General features: G+C 35.5%; 2 protein-coding genes across 2 annotated transcripts; both read right to left on the bottom strand.

Annotated features, from left to right (window-relative positions):
• Positions 1-715: 715 nt before the first annotated feature.
• Positions 716-9,488, bottom strand: LOC135683394 (gastric triacylglycerol lipase). The gene is made up of 7 exons (XM_065198640.2): positions 9,279-9,488; positions 6,641-6,951; positions 5,887-6,130; positions 4,777-4,932; positions 4,253-4,324; positions 3,042-3,110; positions 716-2,304 (listed from the first exon to the last, which is right to left on the bottom strand). Exons 1-7 carry the CDS (start codon positions 9,381-9,383, stop codon positions 2,071-2,073), a joined length of 1,191 nt encoding a protein of 396 aa, XP_065054712.2. The 5' UTR covers positions 9,384-9,488; the 3' UTR covers positions 716-2,070.
• Positions 9,489-12,116: 2,628 nt separating this feature from the next.
• LOC135683381 (lysosomal acid lipase/cholesteryl ester hydrolase) lies at positions 12,117-17,897 on the bottom strand. The gene is made up of 7 exons (XM_065198627.2): positions 17,629-17,897; positions 16,565-16,881; positions 15,505-15,748; positions 14,766-14,921; positions 14,165-14,236; positions 13,685-13,753; positions 12,117-13,214 (listed from the first exon to the last, which is right to left on the bottom strand). The coding sequence occupies exons 1-7, from the start codon at positions 17,716-17,718 to the stop codon at positions 12,948-12,950; spliced, it is 1,215 nt and encodes a 404-aa protein (XP_065054699.2). The 5' UTR covers positions 17,719-17,897; the 3' UTR covers positions 12,117-12,947.
• Between the last annotated feature and the right edge of the window lie 2,400 nt (positions 17,898-20,297).

The raw sequence follows: 20,297 nt of genomic DNA on the forward strand, positions 1-20,297 counted from the left end.
AAAACGTTTAGCACTATGTATCCTTCGTCCAAGATTGATATCCTTGAAAAGTCTTCTTAATCTTAAATTTTCTTATCAGATTTGACCGAATACATGTAACTGTTAGGACCTGGAGCTGATGAAATCTTGGACAGTTCAAATTTTTGGAGATCTCCACAAGGATTGCTCTTATGTTGTGTTCTGTACATGTTTTCATATTTCAATCAACGATTACAGTTGACTATTGTCGGGGGTCAAGGATATATAAAATTTCGAGGCAAGCGATATTCAAAGGGGCCACAAAGTACTTCGGATCTTCGGATAAAATAGCTGTGGGTAAAAGAAACTGCACCATATTTGTGGGGGAGCGAAAATTCTCTATGAAAAAATGTTCAAAAGTAGGTTTATTTATCAACATCAATAAGTTTGTAGCATAGCTTAAAAATCATGTTTTTAGTGCATGAAATTATTCGACAAAAAAAAAATGAAAGGCCAGGTTTTGAAAAAACATTATCAAATTATTCTGGTTAATTATTTTAGGGATACGCATTCTTGAACTGGAACTATAAGGAAGTTAAAAGGCAAAGGAGTAACTTAGTTTGATCAGAGCTAAAATGTACTGGGCAACCACAAAAGGTCACAAGACCATAAATAATGAAATTTTTGGTCTTGCTTTCAAGCTTTGTGCGTCGATTGACTTTGTGCAATAAAGAAAACGAGAAAGAGATCACCACAATTCAGTTATAGCGCAAATCGAAACAAATTCTCAATTGAAGCTAAAATAGTTACAAAATATTATAAGAACATAATCTAGCTAAAGCAAACGAATATCATTTCAAACATTTCCAAGCAATTAATTTGAGAAGAATGGTTTCTTTCTGATAACAGATTAAGATTTAGAAAGGGCCGAATGAAGTGACGTCCTGAATCAGAGGTCTCTCAGTCCTGCAAGATCCCCCTTCAGAGACTTGCCAGCCCCATTCCTTAAATAACACAGAACAAAAACATTGTTAATATTTCATCAACCAAATAAAAATACTATCAACAAACATAAAGCACGTATACAAGAACGCAAGGAGTCGACATCAAAGTATGTTTTCGATACTTTATTGATTGTATTAACCAAATGATGCTGAAATTCAGGTAATCGATGGCGGGTTTCCTTTACATCTAAAAGTAAACTTCCCTAAAAAGGAGCTATTTTCAAATGGAAGTTTACAAATAGTTATCTTTGATTATCGCTTTCAAACCTTTGCCACACGTCACAAACCAATACGTTCCTTGGCAAGAATTGGGCTGATTAAGACACTTAAAGCAAAAGAAAAAATATACGTAGAATTTCATACTGCAGATCCTTTCAGAACAACACTTTTTCATTTATTAGGATATATTCTGTACATCAAAGCAACTTTCTCTGAACTTTCGGTATCGCACCATCTTAGGCCAAAATGACATTTATCTAAATCAAATTAAAAGTGGGATAAGCTAATGAGGTTTTCCTGCAATGAAGTTTATTTTTCTTTGTTTTTTTCATAATCTTAATTGATAATATCAATTTTTTTACTAAAAAGTAAATTTCATGTTAGCAAATTTAACATCTTCCTTAAATAATTAGTTGATTGGGAAGGCTTGATGCAAGTGGCATCAAGTGTTGGCATGTAAATGTATCTGTGGATACATGACTATCGTTTTTTAGAACTTTAATGCAGGATTATTAACGGAGATATTCTTGAAAATGAAACTGTTTGAAAGAGGAGAGCATGTGGTCTTCAATCAATCTATTGTTGCAGGTGGGTAGGAAAATATTGAAACTTGAGGGATACAGCAAAAAGGGCACTGTCTGGTAAGGGCGAGCAAAAGGGGTTTTTACAATAAAAGGGGCTTTAGTGATAAAAGGTATAAAGCCTAGTATATCTGTTTCAAGGATGAGGTAACGAAAGGCATTAATAATGTACTGTCTTGAATTATCAATGCCCCACAAATTTGAACCAAGTGGTGCGATGCCTTAGAATAGGGAATGGAATTTAAACAACAACGAACAATTTTGCCTGGAAGCTAATCATTTAACGTATAAGGAAGCTGCAGTTCGATCTATTCCAAGGTCTTCATTAACTTGATGATGTCAGGGTATATCAATTTGTAGGCATCTTGCCCCCAAATGAAATCAAGGTGATTCCACACTTCAATATTTTTGCTGTAAATCAGGTTTTTTATTTGGGGTTTTAACCAAGCTACATCGGTCGGATCAGCAAGCCAGTCTTGAGTGCCTGTGAATAGGGCAGTTGGCACAGGGCTGTCCCCAACGTTGTATAATGGTGGAGTTTCCTGTTAGAGAAATCAATAAAACAATTGAAATAAACTGGTTTTGTTGGTGCAAAAAGAGACTATAGTGTACGATGAAGCAATACCACCATAAGTAAATTCTATACGGAAAACTTACTACAGGCCCATATTGTACAATGAGGAAGTTGAAGTAAGATAGGGTAGCAAAGAGGAAAAGTAAGAAGAAGGAGTTTCATGCTATGGAGTCAGGTTTGGGGGCAAGAACACTAATCAACTGCCCTATTTCCATCTTTAAAAACGTAGAAAGGAATGGAAGGGTGATGAATGCAACTGCCGATTATGCAAGACTTTCTTAACACAATTTGGGTTTTTAAATTAACCTTGTTTTTATCTAAATTCGAAACTTGCCTGTAAATATGTAACATATGTATGTATATATAAATATCACGTGGCATTAAAAAATGAAGTTTGAGAGAAGACGTTGGATCAGATTGGGAAGAAAGGAATTCTAAATTTATTAGGTTTGGGTTTACCCTTTCATAATGGTAACACAGGTAGAACGAATTTTTGCATGACAGGAAACTGTATAGGTTATTTACGTGTCTTGTTGCCAGTTCAATCGCTGGATGAACGTCATAAAGTAACAAAGGAAAGAGAGAGCGAACATATTAAAACGAAAACAATAAAAAGTTGACGGTTGAACGCTAAAGACGGGACTGGGCGTAAAAAGGATTGAGAATGAATAGCCCGAAAGGTATATCGTGACGACAAAACGTTACCTGGTGGTAATGCTTCATGTTGCCATCTTTTCCGTAATCATATGCCTGGAATTTGTTTGCTTGGACCATCTACGAAGATAAAAAGTTCATGCCTAAACTTGGCAAATTTAACCTGTTTCAAATGAACCGAAAGTCTACGAGATTTCAGCAAAACTAAGCATTCCTATGTTTGTATTATCGTTCAACAAACGCCGTTTGTGTCATTACTACCGAGAAGCCCTTTGTGCAAAAACTTCGCGACAAAAAGACATTTAAATCTATCATCCTTTTAACAAATTACGTGAACAAGTTTGATATCTTATTAAGCATGGTTACGTATATTATACGACTCGTCTTTATTTGCATCTTTATTTAATTGTCATGATTAGCAGGCAGGAATTAGTCGATCACTAAGCTTCAAAGGAAAGGTCTGTCGTCTTTCTGATCCTCGTCTTCGCGCCTTGAACATTAACAGACTTTACATGCAATTTTTATATAATTTGCGTTCATACCACCTCTACCTTTAGGTTTTAAATTATTTCTTATTTAAAGTTCTATGTGCTGATCACGATCAAGAAATACATGAAGCTTTTCTTGGAAACTAAGAGCCAGTCTCCAAAAAACGTAACAAATGGAGCATAGTTATTTGTTTGTTTTTTGTCTCCCACCTATCTCAACGATAATTATTATCATTTTTGAATCTTCAGTCAGGAGCTGGCGTAGCCGAGTCCAACTGAGGTATTTTAGTGGAATAGTTGAACATAAAAAAATCGGACGTCCTTCTTGACACTAAGCGTTGACTTAGGCTGAGAGAAAGCTCAAACTTCGAACCTTTTGTCTTCAGTTTTAGGTCGAGCTTTTTATCAACTTGGTCATGGCGGCGCAGTGATAACGATCAATCAGTGACTAGAAATGCAAACGTTTGAAGGCGCAGAGTGGAAACTATCGATTTTAAAACGGCTGTTTTCGTAGAGACGCAAAGATTTCGACTCGTTTTTATTAACATGAAAGGTAGCCTTTTAAAAATGTGTACTCAAAGGGAACCTTTGTGTATTAAGGCGGATTCTAAGGAACGTCTTTTTCTCCATAAAAATAAAACTCTATTCACTTTAATTTAAAGTGTTCATTTTCATTTAAACATTTAAACATGGTAGCCCCTCCGATAATAAAACATGATGTGTATAACTAAAAAGGAATGTTTGTGTCCTTAAAATCGAAAAATGATACATCACCTGAGCAAAATGGATGATATCCTGAGTTGATGCTCCAGCTGGTGTATGGCTGATGTATACAGGCAATCTTGTCTGAAAGATTTAATATAAAGGAAGCTTTAAATCGTTAAGATGGTATTACTGCCTGGTGAAACTTTGAGAATTCACTGACAATGATAGGCAGTCGTAGCGGGGAATCAAAATATGGATTAAAACTGTTATGGGCGTCATGATTAATTGCAGGGGGATTTTACAGCTATGGATAGGATAATATAACTTTAAACTAAGGTAAAGTAAAACAAATACTATCTTAATTTCAAGTTTTACAGTCACATCTTATTGTTTGACACGCAAGCTAATACATTTATGGAATTTTAATTGATAGGATAACCCAAAAGAAAGTACAGATAAAGCCTACTTAGTCATAAAGTATAAAAACAGAACAGGGTTTCTGCAAATGTTGAGAATTTACATCAAGACGGGCAATGGTGTTATAGATGTAAATATAGAGCTAATAGTAAATGGGTGAAAATTTTGGCACTTACATCATTTAGATTTGTAGTATCGTAGCCACAAAGTAAGAATATGATATTGGCACAGACACTCTCAGTCACGTGACTATTGCAAAGCGTATCTGCAAACAACTTCATCAACCAGTTTGAAGGAGCAAAGTCTCTCACTCCGAGAATTTTCAGAAGATACTGTTGACAGAAAGAATAAGTCATTTCTTAGGACATCAGCAAGAAAAGTTTCTCAGTGGTTGCATGAACAGGGGGATATCTATGAAAAGAGAAGAGCAAATGTTGCTTGCGGTGAGTTAAACCTCCCGTTTTACGTGTTCGTCTTTAAATGAAAGATGCGTTATTTTAAATATGACCAGGTGCTAAGACGACACCTTATTTTATCCACGTAAAAAATGTATGTTTTCTACAAGTTAAGAACTAAGTGTAGTGCAGCTTGGTGACAAGTACTTTCATCTCAGATACTAAATATAGCAAGCTTGTCCGTCAATAACGTTAATCTTAATTTTGAACTTGTGAAGAAGAAGTGTTTATCAGAAGACATGCAATTTGTAAAACGATCGAATGTAAAACCTTCGGCAAATTAATTGTTGTTGTCATTTCGTCAGTAAGGAAGAAGGGAATTTGTGCCTTAACCTGGCATGTTTGTTATTTCTCGTCGATTTTGGGTACATGTGGGATGAAGTTCTGTTCAGAACAAATAGGACATCAGGAGAAATCTGAAGTGAAAGTATTTTGGGCTTTTAAATAACATTCGTTGATATCTGGAAATTCAAAGGGGGTGTCAACCAGCCAATTTGCAAAATAAAGACATGGAAACTTTCTGTTTACTCTGAACATTTAACACTAAGCAAGTTCAATTAAAAATGTGAGTTATCTCTCCAAAGATCAATATTCGTGGATGCTGCCTAATAGTGCAGGTCGCTTGCGAAAGTATTTCATGTTTTGTTTACATATAATTCCAGCTCTCAATAAGTGCAGAACGATGTTAAAAAACCCATAGTTTCCGACTGAACTCTAAAATTGTTCACCAATGTAATTTTCGATACATCATCAAAGAGTTTTAGCAACATAAATAAATTTAGTGATCTCATAGTAAAAAATTAACACGTGGTTACAATTAAACAATGATACCTCTAGCTCTGGTGTAAAATGAGATATCAATTTGATTGCCCCTTCGATGTGTCCAACTCTAGCCACTGGTGCAAGTGCGAAGAAGCCTTTGATCTTTTTGGCAAGCTCAAGGTCCTGGCCAAAACCAGCAAAGCCAATCAATGTTCCTTGCGAATGACCAACATAAAACAACTGCTGTTGTTTGGATACTTTTAGGACGTAATTCACAGAGGCAGGTAAGTCGTATTTCGCCATCTCGTCCCAACTGCAACAAAGAGCATGTTTATTAGTTGAGTACGGCACGTAATTCAAAGATTACTTGTTTTGATGATACAAAGAGGGTTTCAAAAGCAAATACACTGCTTATAATGGTTATAAACAGTTCTGAATTAGTTGTAGAAAGACTCGAACGAATGACATGCATGCTTAGGCCATCATGAAATAGCAGCCATAGCAAAACTCATGATCTACTAAAGCGATAAAAAAGTCTGGGCTCTAGTCCTAATAACAGTGAGTGCCGGGATTCAATATAGTTTTGTAATAGGATTGCTTCAGGAAAAGTCCAGAAAAGTTGGTGGTCACACATGTTGAAGGTCGGTGATTCCAAGGTTCAGAAGAAGATTCAAAGTACCCACACTTAGATCTCACATTGTTTACATAGAATGTTTTGGTTTTTGGGCCAGGGCAAATGAATACTTGCTCTCGACTATGTCTTAAGCGTGATGGGGACTGTTCTTTATTAAAACAACGTAAATTCTATACAATTTAAAACTACCTGAAAGCCCAGAATTTCGGATCATCATTGGAAAGATTAACATGTTTATTTGAATATGTGTTGCCTCTGCTGTTGCCAAGCCATACGTCATAACCAAGATCGGCGAGAATGAAACCGAGGCTTTCCTCCGGCAGATTCATGACGTAATCAGCGCTTGAAGACACAAGACCATGCTGCATGAAAACTACTTGACCATTCGGTTCAACTCCCTTTCTTCCTCTCGGGATACGTTGCAAACTCAGAATGTAGCCATCCTCTGTTATAACATAATGCTCTTCCGCAGGGTACCCAAAGTATTTGATCATTTGAGACTGGAATGAGAAGAGTGGTTGGTCACCTTATTTATTTCTGGCTCTTGGTAATAGAATTCTTAAGTGATGGATTTTAAATTTTGATCCCAAACCTGAAAAGAGCATCGGGGAATACCTCTTAATATGCAAAATTAGTTAAATGTGTTACGAATTGGTAGAGATATGGCCATATCAGTACAGGCTTTTGCCCTACCAAACCTTTGTAGTTTGGTCTCTAGCGAAAATGACAGGGATCCGTTAGCAAATTTCAAACCTCTTACTGGCTATATTTCACCCGGTTTTTGATTCATTGACCCGATTTTGCATATTTGGAAGAATTTCGTTGAGCTCTTTTATTTCATGAAGTCAAATTTTAAAATTCTAAAAATAGTTTGCGTGACGTCATATTTATGTTTTCAGAAAATCAGAAAAGAAAAGCTTACTAAAGCGGGATTTGCGTCTAAGGCACTTGGAAACTTTTCAACTGAGAATTTATTGTTGGGATTTTATTACTTTTGATAAAACAAACGTATTACATCGTGTTCACCACATTTTTTGGCAGCAAAACTTTGTCAACAGCTTGTCTCCGGAAATAAAGACAAAATAAAAACGTTTTTGATGATTAGTGCACACAACACGCGGCTTGGAACAACAATTTACTATACAATTCACCTTTCATCAGACGGCGCCAGATACAACCATTAAAGCATGGTAGAATTAAGAAAAGAGCGTAGAGAAAAAATGAAACTGCAGCGAATTCGCAAGAAAGTAGAAAAGAGTTCTACTTTTTCTCGGCGAAATATTTCGCAGCACCTAATAGCCAGTCAAAGCATGGTAAATTCGCTTGATTTGTGAGAAAACAATCTTGGAACATTCGCCATGCGTGCAGTTCTGAAAATGGGCGCCTTAAAGTTGAGTTTTGGGGGAAATTATTATATAATTTCGCAGCGAATTCGCCGTCTCGTGGAAATCAAAGACAATTTCGAAGCGAATTCGGTGCGAAATTCGCCTCGTGGAAATCAGCCTCTTTGCTCCTGAGTTCTAGCCACAAGTAAAGGCAAAAATCAAAATTCGTATGTTTTTCCTGTTTCTGTACTATTTTTATGGCATTTAATGTGCAATGAAAATTAAGGAACTATTAAGGAACTTTTGGTACTACAATTTGATGATTTGAGGTCTACGAATAAGGAACTTTTGAAACTAGGCCTTGAGGTAAGTTCCTTATAAAATACGTGTATTTGTAAGAACAAGATAAAGTAACGATTACACTCAATTCTTTACAAGAAACTTATAAACCGCCAAGAACCTTTGTGCTCAGTTTTTGTTCCCTTCGTCAAGAACAAGTTAATTTCATTTTTTAAAAGCGTACCGAATGGCCCGCAAGGACCTGCCCCCAGAAAGAATTTTTGAGGCTCAAGTATTTTTAAAGTTTTTCTTATCCCAATATTAACTATTCTGCAACTTCATACAATAAATTTTTTATAAGATCATTTAATAACAATTTTGTATGACATTAATAATACACTCATTTCTTTATAAGAAACTGGCTATAAAAAACGAGTACTGGACAGTCAGAAAAAATTAAGAAACTTCAGTACTCGAAGCAAAAAAAATAAGGAAATATTAAATCGTGATAAAACAGAGAAAAAAGAAATTTTCTAAAATCCAAGAACATGATTGCCCTGTTGGCCTAGAACTCAAGACACAAGGGATGAAAATGTACTTCCCACATCTAATACAGCATCGGAATGGAAGCGAATCTCTTGACGTGAAAAAAGGTCACGAAGATTTCATAACATCATTCATATGAACTCATAATAAAGAAACTCTTAAGAAACAGTGAGTATTGAAATTTCCAGAACATTAAGAAACTGGAGTACTTAACATCGAACTTTGCTTCTTATAAAAAAATATGTAGCACGGTTAAACAACATAAGAGAGGTTTTTAAAAACATTGTTTTTCTTCTGTTATTTTACCTGAGGTTGGATTACAGGGTGGCCGTGATACACCGATGTATAAAGAATATTTTAACAGTTTATATTGTAAGCATAGCATTTTTAAAGACTTTCCTAGGCCGCAAAAAGCAACATGGCAATTTACACTAGACTCACAGAGTTATAGGACCATATTGCTTACATGATATAAACTAATAGGCTTGAAAATATCCAATTCAAAAAAACATATTTTCCATTTCTACTTGAAAGACAGTGCAAAGAGGGAACAGAGCTCAAAATCACAGTCTGTAGTTTGCATTCTTGCGTGTAGCGTCAATTTCGAAGAATTTGTAACTTCCGTTTCGTTATGAAACATTGTTTTGCAAATGAAAAGTTAAAATTTGCGAGCATACCGTATTTAGTTTTGCCTCAGGAGGGACATCGTGCAAATGGTATGGCTTGGCGGTGCAATGTGAAACAAGGCACAAAGCAAGAGCTAGAATAACCAGACGTTCCATCTTCTTTGTTTAAAAGTTCACAGGCGGCCTTGATGCTGCTCCACTGCCAAACAAACCTAGACACACAACATCTGAGCGTGATGTTCGAATTTATGCAACTGTCATGTGCTTAGCAGGTGACATCTGTATGGCTGCTCATTGTTACTGGGACATTTACTTTGAAAGATCGAATTCCAAGAACAATAGGGCTCGATAGGTTTTATAGGGACAAAAAGTCATCAGATTGTCATCTCTGTGGCACGAAAGCCAAAAAGATTGTTTTTACAACAAAGGCCTTTCTTGTCACGAAAAAAGACAAGGAAGGGGTGGCAGAAGGCCGAAAGGGGTGGCAGAAGGGTGGAGTCTCGCTAGATCGAATATACTCTCAAGTTCCTGAAGGGGGTTGGCATTTTTTAAAAAACCCTAAAATGGGGGGATCATAATAGATTGAAATGCTTAGATTTTCCGAAAAAATGTTTAAATTGGGGGTTGTTTAAATAGGAATTTTTGCATGAAATACATAATTAGGGAGGGTGTTGATAAATTGAAATGGTTATGCGAAATTTCTGAAAAATGGAGCCCCCCCCCCTACAATTAGGAATTTGAGAGTAAGTGTGTGAGAGTAAGAGAGTAAGAGTAAGTGCGTTTTTAGGATTTGTAAACTCAGTTACTGTTGCGTCTTAATGTCACATGTTTATTTGTCGCGCTGTTGTGTTAGTAACCTCCTTTCCGGGAAACATGCGTCACTGTCATCGTGTTATGTGATGTTTCACAGTGTTCCTTTGTTTGTGTTGAATATAATGTAATCCAAGTAAGAATAATGTAGTCTTACTGTTTTGACCATAAAGATAACATCAAAGAACGAGTATATATCTCTTGTGTGCTATCTATTTGGGGCTTAGGCCCGTTGGCCTAGCCCATCGCTCCATTAACGAGCTTGGTTATTAACTGGTTCTTCACCGTCCTGACAAGAACCCTTATCGCTATAAGTGTTTAAAGTTTGGGTAAATTATTTCGGAAATTGTCGCAAATAGTGGAATCAATGTTTACTTTGTAACTGTGTTTTTAATTTCTAATATGACAACATGTCTAGTTTCTTTTTGTTGCTTCTGGAAATGAGAATATGTACTTTAGAATAGTGCTAACATAGAAGATCATTTTCCACAAAAATAGAAATCAAGGATTGGTTTTCACTTGAATTATTTTGGTAGCCTGAAACAGAACGAAGAAAATATGAAAATTGGCCGAAACCAATGGGAACCTTGTTTTCTAAAAATGCGCACTCATTAACAAGTTGTAGATATTTTTGTTAATTTTTTAACTTCGAGAGTTATTTATTAATATTAAATTGTGTCTTTCATAATCAACTGTGTCTTCTACCAAAAACCCTTGATCCATATAATACCAAAAACACGTGCATTAACTGCTCCGCTAAAGAAGATTTAAAAGTTTCAAGACACAAGGTTGTATTTTCTTTCTTTATTTTTGACAACAGTTGGTACTGGCAAAATCCAAAATTTAGTCTTTTTGATGGCATGATTTGCTCTTTCAAGAAACGAGCAGAATTTCCATTAAACCAATTGGGTTTCTAGAAATTTTCAGATAAAATAATATGATTTTCACCGAAGGTGTACGGGATTCCATGGCGTGTTCTTCCACTTGGTTTCTTATGATTCTAGAACCAAAAGCTTACATACTAAACTTTATCTACCATTGCACCCGTTCGGAGGATAACTATTAGCCATATCTTTTATGTACAGTGCAAACGAAGTTCCTTAGCAAATTGGCCTTCTTAAAAACGGAAATATTACACTATCTAAAAATTTGGTGACAGGATACAGTCTTTATTTCGCCAGAAAAGGACCCTGGAAATGCATACAGTAAAAACCAGCGTGATAGAACCTACTTTTTTCAAAGTTTGGCAAAACAGGTTCTTGTATTATGGGGTACTTATTGACAGTTTAGGCTAAATTGCTTCTTAATTAGGTTCTTAATTTCTATAAAGTAGATATTGTTGTTGATTATCAGAAAACAACATTAAATCTGGCCTGTACTTCATTCTAAATATTTATTAGTGTACCAATGTTGCCAAAGTCCACCAACAATTGATCAATGATACAATACTGTATATTTAATAGTAGCAATAATTGTTTCATAATATAATTTCAAATTTAACACACATTGTGCTCTTTGAGTTTTATTTAACAATTCAGTATTCTGTCACCTTTTTTGTTTTCGGTAAAAAAAATATTAAATGGTGAAACCCTACATATAAGAACCTGTTGGTAATGGTTTGGCTAATTAGATTCTTATATTTTGAAGTATCAAAAAAGCAAATTTCTGCCAGAAGGTTCTTAAAACTCTAGGTTCTTACACGCGGATTTTTACTGTATCCCTTTTTTACTAAAAAACCCAGCTTTTCTTATAGGAAACGGCTTCACAACATGAACTTAAGTATATTGATCATTACGTCATTCTCTTAAATTGACGAATGGGGCAGATTCTCCTAAGATATCACCTTGGTTTGTCCGATAGGGGCATGGTATTCAAGGCATACGAATCAAGGGCTCATAAGCAAAAGGTAGGTAAAGTGACAACACAACAAAATTTTCCTTCACCAGTTTTTCCCAATTTTGGTAGAAGAAAGAACCCGGGATAGTTTAAAAAGACTGTTTTGAAGTCTATAGGACACTTTTACGATGATATTAAACCACATATCATGTATGTCATTTAGGATTCAAGTAACGCCATAGCTTTGTCAAATCCAGGGTCATATTATCACAAGTACAAAGATCACATGATCACAAGTTACAGTCACGTTTTTAACGAACTTCTTCTCAAATGTCACAAGGGTCTAGGTTCAAAAAAATGGTATCTCTATATTCTTAATGACCTAAGAAGAGCTTTTACTTGGAGCCTAAATGCAAACAAAGTCGTTGTTTATCTCTGACTTGGTGTGATCCAAACCTGTAAAGTGTGTTTGTAAGGTGAAGATGTAAATTTATAACTAAAAGGAGACGGATTGAAAAACTAGGCCCTAAAAATGACGAAGCTAAAATATCCCGCAAATTAGAACTATCACTCAAGGGAAAGGCTAACCAAGCAACTGTTGCAGACATAACTTAAGAAGATGACTCCTTACACTAGAAACTGAACGCAATACTGTTGAAAATACTGTTGAAATATAAATTCTGCAAAATTTAAATATAGGAAATCATTACCGATAAAACACTGAGGAATACAATATTTTGAAACAATATTTATAATTTAAAGTCTGTTTTGACGATTTACGATCTTTATGCACTGATCAGTTAAAAAATTCGGAATCCAGCACCATCAGAAACAGGGAGAATCCTTCAGGTTTTCGGTCAAAAAAGTTCAAATTATCAATTGAAAATTGGCGATCGGAGAAACGCGTTTCTGTACCTCTAAGTAAATTCAATATCTTTCTGATGGCGCTGTAATCAAGTAAAAATTGATAATTCTGCAAACTACAATTCAAAATTTTGCGTTGAATCTTTCTCTCAGGCATCATAAAATTTATTTGCTTGGGTGAAAAGACATCTTCCAAAAAGTCAGATCATCTCAATTTGATTTACTACTTTTTAGTTCACGCCAATCAGTCATCATTGCATGGATAATATCTTTGTAAATGAGACTGGTTGCATCCATGCCCCAGATAAAATCAAGGTGCATCCATGCATCTATTTGCTTATTTTTCAGCACGTTTTTAGGGGCAAGTGTGGCTATAAGTCGTGTGACGTCATCTGGGTCAGCCAACCAGTCGTTCCCTCCAGAGTACAAGATCGTTTCAACGTTGAAATTTTCTAGATTATATTCAGGTGGGGTCGCCTATAGAAAGAAAATGAATTTCAAACTAAAGTAACAAAGATCGTCTTATCAGGTAACATATCTTCTAGTTATATATTACCCCTAGAAACACTAGAATAAAATTTGCTGTGTAGCTTTTTGAGCTTTAATCTCAACGGGCTATCTTGAAAGTTCAAAATTTTACAGAGAAAATAGACAGATTCAAGCTTCGGGCACTAGCTTACAAAAAAGGGTTGGAAAGGTTCGAATTTTATCCCTGACTTCTTATTTCTTTACTAGTTATGATATAGAAACTTTTGGCATGTTTAATGATAATGGCAAAAAAATGTAATAGATGGCTATAAAATGTAGAATTACTGGTTGACTGGGGCTCCTGCAGACCCACTATTCAATTAACCTTGAATTATAGTATATAAAATCCAGTTAACATGACAATGTTGAACAAAAGTGTAATCTTTATATTAACTTATAAATGCAACAAAAAAACTTACTTGATGGTAGACATCCATGTTTTCTTTTTCACCATAGTCATATTTCATAAACTTCTTTGATTTGTAAGCCTGAAAAAAATTAGGAGCATGTGTCAATGCAACAATGTTAACAATAGACATAAATAGAGTTTCTTGCTTGACACAGGCATATTGAGGAATGAAATGATTATGGCCGGAAAGCTTTGATGAAAAAAAAATGTCACAAGGATACCAATATAAAACTGACACCCCTAAACATTAGACAGATATCTTTGTCCCAGGTGGTCAAAATGCTCTTAAAGGAACCTCTTTACAGTGGATGCCTCTAAACAATAGACAAATACACTGGCCCAAATGGTGTTTGTTAAATGGAGGCTCCAATGTATTTCATGCGTTGTTGCCGCAAATATACAATACATCTTTATTTAAGTCGAAGCTGCAAAATTATCCAATTAATAAGCTCAAACATAAATACAAAAGTTAACCAATGATTCATATTACCTGGGCATAATGAATCATATTTTGCACAGAAGTCCCTGCTGGCGAGTGTGTTGTGTAAACATCTAAACGTGTCTACAAAATGAAAATTGCAAGAGCTGCATTAAGTATTGAATTTTTTCTTTACTTAGGAGAGGTCAAATAATGATTGAAAAGAAGTTATGAACAGGTATTGATATCTAGAATACATGATAGCAGCTACAGTAATGACTGAATAAATTCAGGATTAATTTTTGGCATTGCAAAAAATTTGTTACACAATGTTAATCAGTATAAACACACACTACAACATCCTGTCATACAACAAAATTTGAAGATTTCACCAAACATCTAAGACATTTTGCAACATACATTTGAAGGATTTTTGGTCTGGCAATTCTCTGAGTATGAGCTAAGGGATAATAACCAAAATATTCCTCGTCAAAATACCCCATCAAAAAAATGCAATGCTGGGAATATAACACAGATCACAAAATGGGTACTAAATAAACAGGCCTTTTAGAGAACTTGAGATAACATGCTTGAAAGAAAACTGTAACACCTGAATATGTAAAATATATAAAGACAGTGAAATACTTATACATTCTAGAAAAGCAGAGCATACCTCGTTCATTTGTGGTACATCATAGCCACATAGACTAAATATGATATTGGCACAAACTTTCTCACCAAAGGATAAGGTGCAGATATGTGATGCAAACCATTTGATCAACCAGGACTGAGGCATAAAGTCTCTGACACCCAATATTTTGAACAATAACTATCAGAAAATGATAAACCTCAAATGATAAACTGAAACTGAATCACGACCTAAGGGTCACAAAATTTGTTAAGGGAAACAAAAGGCTTCATTAAGCCAATCCCAAATCGGGGCTTTATCCTTTCTTTGTCATAACCTAGTACTTTTTTACCTCTGTTTAAAAACATATGAAAATGATAGATCCATAAAGAGATTGATCTTTCTGTATCATAGAAATATTTAAATGTTAATATATTTAAATGTATACTTTCAGTTATGCATGTAAAGTTGGATTTTTAAGTATAAAAGCTTGCCCTAAAAGCCAAATATTGGGCATGGGATGACAATGACCTACACCTCCCAATTGATCCTTTTTAGTAGAGTGATGTAAAAATGTTGGGTGTTTGTAGCAAATAAGAAATAATGAAATGGCTGTGTTAGTCAGATTTGAATTAAAGGACAGTTTCAATTTAGATTTGAATTAAAGGACAGTTCAAATTCAGAGGCAATTTTTAACGGCATAATTGTCTTGATATGCTTTAGTTTTGATCATAAATAGCAGAGCTCTTGTCAGAAGGTTTAATAAAGAAAGCAAGAATCAAACCTTTAATTCTGGAACAAGGTCAGCCAAGTACTTCAAAGGACTTTTCATGTTTCCAAGATATGTCACTGGGCCTAGTGCAAAGAACTTTCTCACTGACTTTGCAAGCTCTTGGTTTGATGAAAATTCAGCAAAAGCAATCATTGTTCCTTGAGAATGGCCAACATAGTATAACTGTTCTTGGTTTGTGTTTTGTTTTATGTATCCGAGGATAGCTGGGAGGTCAAAACTGGCCATTTGATCCCAGCTGAAAAACAGAGAGAAAACATGTTTTGTCACAACCCCATTATAATAAAAAATATGTCATAGAGCAGCAAGCTCTTTCATAAGTGTAAACTGATCATAAAAACATGCTGTTTAAATAATGCAGTAATGCAGTTAAATGCTGTTTAAATGAAATAGGTATATTGAAAAATGTACAGGAACTTTAAGAAATATTGAAAACTATAGGGAATGCCAGACCCTACAACCCATGGACATTACATCTGGGTCAATCTAGATCCAGCATGGGGGTGGTGATGATAAATTTGAGATAGATACAAGATATGAACCAGCCTATGCATGCATAAAATTCTCATAGTTCTCTTGCGAGCTAAGAACCTCAGGTGAAGAAAAAGTGAGGGATGTAGAAATAGTTATCATCATCGTTATATGTTATACATATGATTCTATGCTAGCATGAGTTGGATGGGATATTCACTTAATTTGCATAAATAATCTCAACATTAAAATTGTAATTTTTCAAATGTTGTTTGTTGGATTATGACCACCAAGTTGGTGAAACCATGAGTTGTAATATGGGATAACCAATACAGTTTTTTTAAGCATTACCTTAACATTTATGTTCTTTACTTATATTCTTACAAAAAAATATATTCAGAAACTCTTGAGACAGTTTATTGCAATGATGAAAACCTTGAAAATTAATTTCTAAAAGTCCATGATTTGAAAGTTTTGAATAGATTGATTCAAAGGGTTACCTAAGAAAGCCATCCTGTGTTTGATATTTTCAAGGCTTTAAAATATGTTATCAAAATGCACATTATGGCATAAAAACACTTACCTGAACCTCCAAAATTCATCGGAGTCAACCTTTAGTGAAACATGGTTTCTAGAGTATGTATTTCCTCGACTATTTCCTAACCAAACATCAAAACCAGCATCAGCCAATAGAAAACCAAGACTCTCATTTCTAAGATTAACAATCCAGTCTGCACTGGAGCAGAGCAAACCATGTTGGAGGTAAGCAACAGGCCTGGATTCATTCAGACCCTTGTCATTGCGTCCATATGGGATTCTATGAATGCCGAGGATATAGCCATCTTTAGTTTGCACAAAATGCTCTTCAACTGGATATCCATTGTAGGCTATTATTTCAGGCTGTAAAAATTAAGAAAAAATACGCGTGAATTTTCAAAAGTTGCAAAATAAATACAACCTAAAATTTCTGGACTTTTTAATATATAAATAGAACCCCTAGTTCCCTGACAATAACTTAATTGCTGTGATAAAATAGCAATATAATCAATCCTGTTATCTCAACGATAAGCAAGAAAACTAAGTATGCCTTGACAATTCACTTCAGTCACCTTCACTTGCTCAAACTGGAAGTGAGAGCTCCAGATATTTGACAGGGGAATGACAAAAACTGATTCTTTTATTACACACAGACACACAGAAAAAATTCCTAATTTTTCAAACTTTGTTTGGTTAGGTAAAAAAGTTGTTAAAGTGGCAGATGACCCAAGGGTTTTCACAGTGGTGTGTGGCAAAAAGTTGAAGTTTTAATACAGAAGTAAAAAATTTACTACTTGGGCCAAAACTTATTTGGATATATTCACTATTTTGCATAAACAATGCAACACACACAACAGAACAGGGGGACTGGGAGGGCTTTAGCAAGAAGTGCAAAATTTTTAGAAATTTTAAAAGTTAGATATTTAGAAGAATGAAAAATAGTTTTCAATTTGATGAAAAGAAAGTGGATTTCAATTGTTTACAAGTGTACATACTTCCGTTTTATTAACCACCAATTTCCAGCCACCATACCACAATTTTTTTTGTGAAATTCTGAAATTTGCGAAAAGCGATTCCTGAAAATAAAACAGCATATTGGAGAAATCTTACCACAGACATGTGTGCTTCTGGATCTGCACCAAACGAGTGTGTCACAATTAGGCCATAGGCCATAAACATTTGGAGAGCGTACCCTAGCATCCTTCTTCTTGTCGTTCAAAAAAGAAAACAAGGTTGCCACTTAAAGTAAAACGATCATGCTCGCATTGCTATTGTTTTTTGGTGAACTATGATCTCTGAACACAACTGGACAACGCCAAAAACATCAGAGATCTTACGATTTTGTGTTGTCCCTGTGTCCTCGTTTTGAAAATGTACGGTAGTTTTCGATGATATAGAAGCGCCGAAGGCGCTAGATGTCTAACTCGGGTCCGTAAACAGAAAGAGAAGCGAATGAGCGTACTCTTATCTTCTATTTCCGCTTATTCTAATTTATGTGGCTCTGATGCCCAGGCTATCTGACTGTCAGAGACAGTGCTGTGGGAACGTAATTCATATTGGGGGGGGGGGGGGCGGCTGCTCATTGTATTTATTTCCACCTAGTACACTGTTTTGCAGGATATAAGGCTTAGGCTGCAATTATTGGGAGGGGGCTTCAGTAAATGAAAATAACGTAAAATTCAAAACAGGGAATTCAGAAGAGAGATGACAAGGGGTCGTCACTATCATCTGGTTACAGAGATCTGTATCAGGATTTAACGATGCTAAGAAGATTTGTTGACACAAAGGGAAAGCAAACGAGCAATAAGAGCCTTTTTTCAAGATTTTAAATTCATAGAATGTCAGAATTGCTGGCATTTGCAAATTGCTACCAGCAGCTTATCGATCAAGTGAAAACAACAACTGGTGGAAATAGAGATCCTGAAAACAGATGTTCTCAAGGAACAAGCTCTTAGAGATGAAACATATGGAGAGGAAAACTGTGACTTTCAAGGTGGGGATTCACAAAGAGAGAAAGGACCTCAAAGTCGACATCGACACCTTTTATCAAAAGGGTAAAAACTCGCCAACTGTGCATACCCTGCGCATTCTAAACTTTGTACTGACGCCCATTTTTATTTCATTTTTATATATTTATATCTTTTAACATATATAACAATTTTATAAGAATATGAGCATCAAAACTGGTCAAAAGTTGCGATCAAATTAGGAACAAGCTAAGGCTGAGTTACTGTTTAATGCATTTTTGAACGACATTTTAACCCAAAACGAGGATTTTTAGCCATGTGTGGTTCCTTTCCGGTGAATATTCAATCTTGTCGTCAAATGAAGGCTGTCTCACTCACTTTGTTGACAAATAATGCCTGAACACCTCCCAAGAGCGAAAAAGCTAGCAATCGCACTGCTTACACCCTATTAATTTAAGAATAAATTAAGGACAATCCACCCTCGGATTTTTGCGAAAATTAGGAACAGTCAGCCTGAACCTAAATTTACTGGTTGTTATAAAAAATTAGTGAATACAACATGCACCTAGCAGCATACCCTTCTCTCTACAACGCGTATAAATGCTTGATGACACTTAGCTGCACCCAAGTTTCCTTTGAAAGATTATTCAGCCCTACTGATAATTTCAAAAGAAGATAAAACTTTCCACTTGATTACGAGCAAGTCATTGGCCAATTTGCTGATTCATTTGCACTTCTTCGAAAAGAGTTGAAACTCTGAGAATTTAAATAAATTTTGATCTTGATTCTTAACTCTTCATGGGATTTTAAAGCTTGTTTACACGAGAGGAAAGGTATGGATCCAATTGGGTCCGAATTTACGAATTAAAGTCGATATACTGCTGCTGTTTAGCGCATTGCTTTATTATCAGTTTTTTTAATCAATCGTATTCTAAGCCACATTTTTAGTGGGTGTGGCTCAATTCCCCTGCCACGTTCTAAACCGGGCCCTTGAGTTTTCTAGCCACCCTGCGATTTTGACGCCAGACCGCCCCTGGTTTCGAAGTTGCTTATATCTTGGCCATAGTGCTGGATCTCTCTCAGCCCGTCTCCTAATATGGTCTCTCTCGCACATCAAATTCTTGATGCTTGGAGAAATCCATGGTACATGTGCATGCCCCGTCTTAGCGGTCCTTTTTTCAACGGGGCATGCACATTCAAGACAGCGAGAAAGAGATCGTAGAAATTGCTAGCCATCCTATTAGGGTCATCCGATATTAAGGAAAGAGTCACGGTCATAATTTTCCAAACTGCGTGACTCTGTCTTAAATTTCACGTGATTGACATGAACTCTAGCGTTTAATTTTCTAAAACCGTATGTCATATAGTGGTCTGTGATACCGATTTTTACGACCGATACATTTTACCGGTTGTTGGGTCTGTTTGAAGAAAGGTGATGTATTAACTAAAAAGTTTTCTTAGGCTCTTTATCTTTATTTTAGTGAAGTTAAGTGAGCTTCTGCTAGATGCCCAGAGCATGATAGGGCAACTGATAAATTATTACTGAATGTTTTATCTTCGACAAGATCAAATTACGAAAATTACATAAATGCTGAAATTTACAGGAGATGTTTTGTTTTTGGTTCTGGGCATTTCCCTTTGTTTTAAGTTTTGATAAGAGAGTCTTTCCGATGGTTATACAAGAATTACAATACATGACGAGGAAAATTCACATTTTTGAACAAAGCAGGAATCTGGGATAGCCACAAATAGACATTTTCTCAAATCCCAAAATTCAATACTGCACATTTTCGAAATCAATACTGCACGTTT

The sequence above is a fragment of the Rhopilema esculentum genome, chromosome 17, assembly GCF_057945365.1.
Source record: "Rhopilema esculentum isolate cy_ngs chromosome 17, ASM5794536v1, whole genome shotgun sequence".
Classification (NCBI taxonomy): Eukaryota; Metazoa; Cnidaria; class Scyphozoa; order Rhizostomeae; family Rhizostomatidae; genus Rhopilema; species Rhopilema esculentum.